Here is an 8,799-nt window from a genome sequence, read left to right on the forward strand (position 1 = left end):
GAAGGAAACACTAAAGGGAACAGCAGAAGAAGACAGACAGACAGGAAAGAAACACTAAAGGGAACAGCAGAAGAAGACAGACAGACAGGAAAGAAACACTAAAGGGAACAGCAGAAGAAGACAGACAGGAAGGAAACACTAAAGGGAACAGCAGAAGAAGACAGACAGACAGGAAAGAAACACTAAAGGGAACAGCAGAAGAAGACAGACAGACAGGAAAGAAACACTAACGGGAACAGCAGAAGAAGACGGACAGGAAGGAAACACTAAAGGGAACAGCAGAAGAAGACAGGAAACACTAAAGGGAACAGCAGAAGAAGACAGACAGGAAGGAAACACTAAAGGGAACAGCAGAAGAAGACAGACAGACAGGAAGGAAACACTAAAGGGAACAGCAGAAGACAGACAGGAAGGAAACACTAAAGGGAACAGCAGAAGAAGACAGACATGAAGGAAACACTAAAGGGAACAGCAGAAGAAGACAGACATGAAGGAAACACTAAAGGGAACACAGACACCTGACTGCCTTGCTTTGCATTATCCCTTACATTTAAAAAACAACATTTAACATAAAATTACTATAATTGAAGACAGTATGTTCAAGACTTTTTAACGTACATTTGACCTGGGATTTAACTCTGCATTTCATTTGAGGATTGATTGGTACCGAGTACTCCTTCCACCTCTGAGCTTATATTAGTCACTGGTGTGGCAGACTCAACAATGTGCTCGGTAATTGCCGATTTTTCAAAGTCTTGTTCAAGCCTCTTAAAAGCTTCCCTCTTTTCATCTGTGTATATGGTCTGGAAGCATCCCAAAGCTTTAACCAGAGAGAGGAATCCCCAGAGGAGCAGAGTCACAAAGAGCAAACCAGAAGTATCAATCAGGAGTTTCTCACAGACAGAACCATGATCTCAGCTCGAGGTCTGATCTTTGTTCTCCCACACGTTTTGAGCTGGTGAATCACTCAGCAGTGCATACCCTTTCCTTTCTTACCAGTGGAGTTTTTGTACGAGCATTATTACAATGTGGACTGATGGCATGAAACAAAATATGAGTCATATCTGAAGCCAAGATGCTGTTTGCCATCTTGGTTTTATTTTAGGTGAGCTGGTGCCTTCACAAACTTCTGTTGAGATACTGACCTGTATATGCATCTTGATGACAGCTTTCCCAATCAGAGTAGCTCCAAAGAAGGTCCAGAAGGGAACCATGAAATGACCGCAAGTAATTCCAGCAAGGTCAAACAGAGGATTGGGGATCTGAAACACACACATTGGATAGTATAACTGAGCAACAGTCTTATAAGACCCCGTTTACACGAGGACGAAACGGGTTGTATCCGCATAGTTTCTCTTGCGGATAGCCCTTTCGTTTTAAACGAGGCCGTAACAAAACGATAGAAACGGACCCCGCAAACGATAACGGGTCCCAAGGTGGATAGATTTGCAAACTAAACGCTCTGGGGGGTCAAACGGATCCGTCTGTACGCCTCTATACGATCAATTTCTGATAACGATGAAATATAAACAGAAGGGCAACCATGCTCCGGGGTCTTCTTCGCTGCTTTTGGTGTATTTTGTGGCGGCAGCAGTGCCACTTACAGGCCTGGCATATATACTACAGCGTTTCCAGCGGTCTCTTGTGAACGGACACGTTGAATAAATCGAATGCGTGAGAACGGAAGACTTTTTTGAAAACGCATATGGTGCGCAAACGCAAACGTTCCTGTGTAAATGGGGTCTAAATGACCCTTATAGAGTGGTGCAGTAATGATGTATTTGTGTAGGCTGGTCTGGTCGTGAGCAACAACAGGGCTCCACAGAAAGCAATGGGATTTCTCCATGTGATTTTGGATTATTGCTGAAAATAAGATCTGTGGCAAACAAACGATCATGACACTTACAAGCTTTGTTCAGCAGAATCATCTCAGACATTGACACCACTGAAAGATGTTTGAAGAAAACAGCTAACATTAGGCTATAAAGGAACTACAGCACCGTAACATGACTTCATGTCACAATCGCTAAGCTAAAAGTGGCTAATGTTGGGCGTGATGACGTTTAGTCGTTTGAATGAGAGACTTGTTAGCAACCGCCGTTTTTAAATTCAACAGTGGGATATTTACTGATGTATTTTATGTTGTAGAACAGAATGTTAAAATCTCTTCAGCTTGTGTTAACCACAGACCTTATTTAAGGCTAACAACCAAAAACACATAACAAAAAACTGTTGATTTCCAGACAAGTGAACCGGAGTTGAAAAATGCTAACTAATTTCCCGGTTTATGGACTAATTTCTGCAACACTATCATACATGCCGACCTTTCCAAATTCAAAAGAGGTAGGTTTGCGCGCGGCTGTGCACGCCCAAATTAGGTAATCAGAAGAAATGGAACCCCAGTAATTACATGTCATTTTATGCATTTTTCAGAAAAAGTGGTAGTTTGGTAAACAGTGACATCAACGACATGTCTGGTCTGTAAAATGAAAAGTAAAAGAATGGGAGATAAATATCCCAAAGTCTCCACATTTTATTATATTTTTTATGTGTTTCTGGTCCTCTTTCAGTTGAGACGGTGTAGATGAAGGATGTGTCAGGATGTAGAACTCTTGTGTGAACATTGGATAAAGCCAGGTTCATATTCTTGTTTCATGTTGTTGACATATTAGAGTCAAAGGTTTGCACAGAGCGAAATATCTTTGTGTTGCGCCATAAATCAGAAAATACTGCATTAAAAAACTCATTTCCTGCATTTTTATACTGATAAGGTGTGATATAAATAATGTACAGGCTTTCAGATTGCTGTAGTTCACTAAACAGAGACATTAACGGCATGTCAGAAAAAGTGAAAGAATGGGAGATAAATATCCCAAAATGTCATTATATTTTGTGTGTGTTTGTGGTCCTCTTTCAGTTGAGACACTGCAGGATGCTTCAGGAAAAGACCAAACACTGGATGTCTTTCAGTCGCCAACATGTGTTTGAGACACTGATATTAACGGGGAAACCCTGCAGGACTCAAATGCCTCGTTTCTGTTCCCCTAAGTCATTTGGGAGTTATTACCCATCAGCCCCGGGGGTAACGATGCCCTTCCTCTGCACGTGGTTTCTCTTTCAGAAACACAGAGGACTGTTAGTATAATGGGATCACAGACACGTTGCAAACGGTGTCCATCAAAAGTCGAGTCCAGTGTCTATGTAGTGTCATTTTTATTTGTCATAGCTTGGGAAGATTGAAATTCGGTAGGGAAAGCCAGCTAAGTCGGTAGGCGGTAGAAACATGTCAAAAGCGGTAGACTACCGCCCAAATCGGTAGGGTTGGCAGGTATGCTCTATTACAGGCAATTCATTCCTTTTTGCATCAACAGCAACACATGTTTGTCATTTGTGAAATGAAACTTTGATGATGCATTTAGTAGAAATTGCAGGGACATTATATTACTAATGAAAATGTCACTTACAGAGGCGCAAGCCAAGATCCCGAAAAATCCAACTTTCTGCACCATATGCTGAACTCCCAGTTTTGCTCTTGTGACCAAACCCTGCAAAGAAATGTAACAAAAGAAAAACATTTTAAAATCACATTACATTGTAAACATATATTTGTATTCTTTTAACCGGCTATTTTTTAGCACTTAAAACACAATAAGATTTATTTATTTGGGTTTGGTGAGCTTTGTGGGGATCTTTTGATGCTATCTCCCTGGGGGTGGGGGGGGGTGGGGGATGTCTGTGGTTACACGGTGGAGATCAGAGCCGATATAGGAGGGAGATTAAAAAGCAGTTTCAAAATCTGGCACCCCATCAACGGACATTTTTGGAAGCAATACATTTCAGTTTAGTCTCCACAATTACATGCTTAATTGTTTAAATCTTCAAAGCAGTCTTATTTCTTTAAGTCACGCCAATTTCACAGCATCGGACACAGCATTAAAGTTTACAAGTGATACATTTATTTTATGTCTTTCTTACAATAGTTTTGATTATTTTCAAATAGTTTCTTAGTTTTTAATTCTCAAAATCTCATGTTGTTTCTCATAGCTCTTTGTTATTTTTTTTGTTTTTATTCCCTGATTTATATTTATAGAGAGGCGAAGTCCCTCCCTTTCCGGGGACCTCCATGGGACCTTATTTCAGAAAAATGATGTATTGAAGTCAATGGCGAGAGAAAGGTTATCTTTCGATCCCGCTTGAATTGTGCCACGAATTACATATGATGTTTGTCAATTTAAAAGATGATTTTGCAAGTAAAAAAAAAAAGAAATAGTCGTAGAACTGTGAAGTAACATTTTTTTTGTGTGAAACCGCTCAATGAACTACATCTCTGGTCCCGCACAACACACGTCACCAACACTAAGCTGGCCGTCACGTTGGCACATTTCACTTCTTTCTTTCAGAATGAGGCGAAAAGTATTAAACGAGGTAAAAATCACTACAAGTCTGGGCATGTTGATAGCTGTACATACACAAAAGGGGAGTTAGTCGGTTCCGTAAGAGCCGAGGTGAGTTTGAAACGAGGGTAATGTGTAACGTTAATGTCAGCTAGCTAACATTAGCTAACAAGGTACACTCCTGTGTTTTGTTTGAGCAACTAGTTTTCTCGTTAAGAACTGCGTGATCGCTGTGGATAACATTAGTGTTGGCAAGGACAAGGTACACAGAAAACTAGTGACACGGGAGTGTAGCTTGTTAGCTAGCTGACATTAACATTACACTCGTTTTAACACTCACAGAAACCTTACAGCCGGTCCCGCATGCTGGCTCTTACGGAACCGACTAACTCTCCTTTTGTGTAATAGCAGCTCTCAACATGCCCAGACGTGTAATGACTTCCACCTCATTTAATACTTTTCACCTCTTCTGGTGTTGGTGACGTGTGTTGTGCGAGACCAGAGATGTAGTTCATTGAGCGGTTTCACACACAAATAAGTGTTACTTCACAGTTTTACGACAAACTGTGACTTCTTTGACTTGGAAATTATTTTTTAAGGTTGACAAACATCATATGTGTAATTCGTGGCACAATTCAAACGGGATCGAAAGATACCTTTTCTCTCGCCATTGACTTCAATACATAATTTTTCCGAAATAAGGTCCCATGGAGTTCCACCGGAAAGGGAGGGACTTCGGCTCTATATATTTTTCTCTCCCAGCTAACCCCTTGTTATATGTAGCCTAACTTTGTTATGATTATTTAATTCCTGCTTACTCATCATTCACATTTTCATGTTTTTTTTATTTCTGTTTTAAGCATTTCTTATTGTGGCGTTGTTATTCAAGTTCTGTTTTAATTACGAATACTCAATGTCTGTAGATCCAATATAATATCTGAAAATGTGTGATTTTTTATTGTACTTTTTTGCTCAATAGAAGATACAAATATTCCCATGATTGAAGGCATTTTGGCTTCTTTAGCCTTACGTGAGAACCAGTGAATTAAGAGCAGCTCATGGAGACATTGTTCACGTTTTCTCAATTTGCCTGTTGCTGCTGCTGACTCAGCATCTGATCTCAGCATCTGATCTATGCAGTCATGTGAGCCCGGCTCCTGACACAAACTGTCTGTCATTCAAATTATAGGCCGGTGAAAACAGAGAAGACGGGAGGCAGGGAGGGAGGGAGAGTTTAGCCCCAGGGATGATTAAAGGGGGAGCTGTGCTCAGGGTGACTCACCCACCAACAGACAGATTTACTGGAAGTGTAAGGAGGGAGGAGCTTCACTGAAGTCACATGACACTTTTGGACCAATCACTGCACAGTGGCTCCATGGTCAGTTGTGCATTATAAAGGTGAGGACCAGAACTGATCATTGGCTGGGTTAATCGAGTGTAAATACTGGAGAGGGATTAATAATTAAATATTACATTTAGCTGCTGTAAGTTATTTATTGAAAGAAAGGAGTTCAGGCCACTTTAAATCTGAGAATGTAGGGGGGGGTAAAGAGAATTCAATCTATAGTCCTGTGTTTTTGTGTTAGTTTCAAATTCTTAAAATGTATGAAAGGCAAACCATACATTGAGGTAACTTTAGCTCCTTCAAGTTTAATGAAGAGCACATCTGAGGTGGGTAATGCTTCTTTAATTTCTGTATATATTTGTTTATATTTGTGGCTGTGAGGCTTAGTGGTCGTCGTCTACCAATCTGAAAGTTGCTGGTTTGATTCGCAGGCCCTGCACACTTTGTAGTGATAGGCTAAGGGGCTGGACATCTCTAAACAGTCGACCAATCATACAAATAAAGCACTTTCTGAACCTTAAAGGATGAAACGCGTCACAGTAGAGACACAGAAAACTAATATGAACCTGAAAATAAGCATTATAGGCCACCTTTAAACTCAAATTGCTCCTGACGGCCAAAAGTGTGTGTGGGTGACTGTATGAATGTGTGTGAATGTTTAAATGTAAATGTAACGGAAAACCACTCTATATAATGGAGTCAATTTACAATCTTCTTACAAATATATAAACCTGCTTACAAAGGAGTTAATATTGTAAAAGCCGATGGCTCTCATAATGTGTGTGTGTGTGTGTTGTGTCGATACGGGTGTCTCGTCGAATCTCATGTCATTTAGTGACAGTTTATAGCACTTGTGACTCAGTAGATTTGTTTTTGTTTTCATGATTTCAATACTATATTATGTTTTTTCATATGTATATAATGATTTTCTAAATCGTATTGAACGTTCTTTTTTTATGTGTCAGGACATTCGGTCAAGAATACTAAATCCGCGGGTCCGTATATAAGCCAGTTTATCAATACCTTCGCCGTAGATATATGGGGGGTGATCACGTCGTAGAACGTCGCACGTAACGTCCGTATCCACCACCATAAAATTCAGTCCACGTCGTTCAATGTGTTTGTATCGTGTGGAACATTGTCAAGCATTTCCTATTATTTTGTAAACCAAATCGTTTTACAAGTTTTTTAACATTTTGGTAAGGTTCGTCGAAGGAGTATTAGGTTCCACCCACAGAAAATATTACAGTGCGGGTTTTAATTCTATAGAAACTCAATCTTTATACTAAAATTTGTTTCTTTTTATCCTTACACACATAAACTCTCCGCCTTTTTTGCGTATATTTGCTTCCTTAGTTTTAGCATGAGGAAAAAATCGTCTTTTTCTTGGCATAAAAGAAATATGAACATACATCAAAAGCGAGATAATTATAATGATGAAAGGTTAGGAACAATAAAGGACAAGGGACAGGGAAACGACATTGCACATTTGAGACCCTCCTTATTTCTTGTAAGGTAGACTTGACAGGCAACAGAGGGGAGAGAAGTCCCAGCGAGTGATATCGTAGTCACTGAGACCGTCGCATGCTCACCGTCGAGGGTCTGAAGGGTGCTCGGAGGGCATGTGCCTCGGTCTAGCGACAGCAGTCCGGCCCCCCGGACCTCCTTCGTAGGGGGAAGAGGGTAGACAGGTTCCAGGCGGACCTCCGGACGTACACGCCACTACAGAAACTTATTTCTCGGACACGTACACTAGCGTGCCGCCTTGTTACGGTTCTTAGCAAAACCGTCACGCTGTTGGTATCTGACTTTTTTTTTGCGTGCACTCTCTAGTAAGTATGGATTTACTTAAGTCGAGAGAAAAGTGGTACGTGGATTAGGCGTCCCGGTCCTGTTTCGCAGAATAGGTATGAAGATTGATACATTTGGCCTTGGGGGAACTTCTAGTGGAAATCGTCGTTTCGCAGTGTAATCATGTTTGAATTTTTCACTATGCAGACCGTACTATTGTCGTCGCCACACTCTACGAGTCTACGAGGACTTCAGGACGAAAAGTCTTAACACTGAATTAACATTGTCAATTGGTTTTTCATAACCCTCTACCTTTATGGAATTTCATAGTTTTTATTAGTTATGTAAACTAAAAAGAATAATGAATCGAATTATTATTATAATTTATCTTATCATTATTAATTATTATGAATTATTAGAATATATAAAAATTAACATAATAAAAAGATATAACCTTCGTTTTACACGTCCGACACGCTTTTCCACTCGAGTAAATTTACATAGAATACATATCGAAAATAAATAATGAATTATATTAAGACACATCACGAACGGGCCATTTCGGACAAAGACTAAATTACTATAGCATTTATAAATGGAACTAAAATAAAGCCAGTCCATTACTCGTTTTATATGCGACGGATTCATGCGTTGGTGATTTTCATGAGCTAATAGTCTTACCGGTAAAAGTCTTAAATATCTGTGACTAATTTGTACGTAGTCCTCTTCGATGAATTGAACAATATGAGAATTCATAAGAATATGAGTATAATTAATCGACCAAATATAAAACATGATCCATTACGACCGTTCATTTGTTCATTTTAAAAAATGGTAGGTTTACGGTCGCGTTATTTTTTATTTTTATATTCTTCGTTCATGGAGCAGGGAAAAAGTGAGTTTATGTCATTACCTTATCTTTCAATGAAAGGTTTGCGACGTTAATCTTCAACGGACACCCTGATTTACACCATTTTTCTACAAGTTTGTAGACTGAGACTCGCAAAGAGGCAACCCCCCGAGCAAGTCCCACCGTCCGTCGTGCGGGTAGCCTCTCGACGGAGGCATGATAGTACCGCGGCTCGCGACGCCGCGGGACAGACCTCGACTGGGTCTTCCTGCTTCTGGTTTGCTCCTGCAAATGCTCCTCTACGACCTCGTCCGGCTCCCGGCGACGTCGCAGCGTTCCAGTCTGTCGATGGTAGTGTGGTGGTGTATGTGTGTGTGTGTGGTTGTGTGTTGGTGTGTGTTGTGTTATGGTGTTGTGTG

The 8,799-nt window shown here is 40.3% G+C and overlaps 1 protein-coding gene across 1 annotated transcript in view; it reads right to left on the minus strand.

Moving 5' to 3' along the window:
* Window positions 1–1,145: 1,145 nt before the first annotated feature.
* vmp1 (vacuole membrane protein 1) overlaps window positions 1,146–8,799 on the minus strand; it is a gene marked incomplete at its 3' end in the record, with an annotated part of 26,802 nt that continues 19,148 nt past the window's right edge. Inside the window, exons 8-9 of the mRNA XM_010790814.1 lie at window positions 3,465–3,545; window positions 1,146–1,262 (exon numbers count right to left, since the gene is read on the minus strand). Coding sequence (XP_010789116.1) covers window positions 1,146–1,262; window positions 3,465–3,545 — 198 coding nt within the window. The remainder of the gene's footprint in view (window positions 1,263–3,464; window positions 3,546–8,799) is intronic.

Source organism: Notothenia coriiceps, unplaced genomic scaffold (assembly GCF_000735185.1).
Source record: "Notothenia coriiceps isolate Sejong01 unplaced genomic scaffold, NC01 NC01_scaffold00034567, whole genome shotgun sequence".
Classification (NCBI taxonomy): domain Eukaryota; kingdom Metazoa; phylum Chordata; class Actinopteri; order Perciformes; family Nototheniidae; genus Notothenia; species Notothenia coriiceps.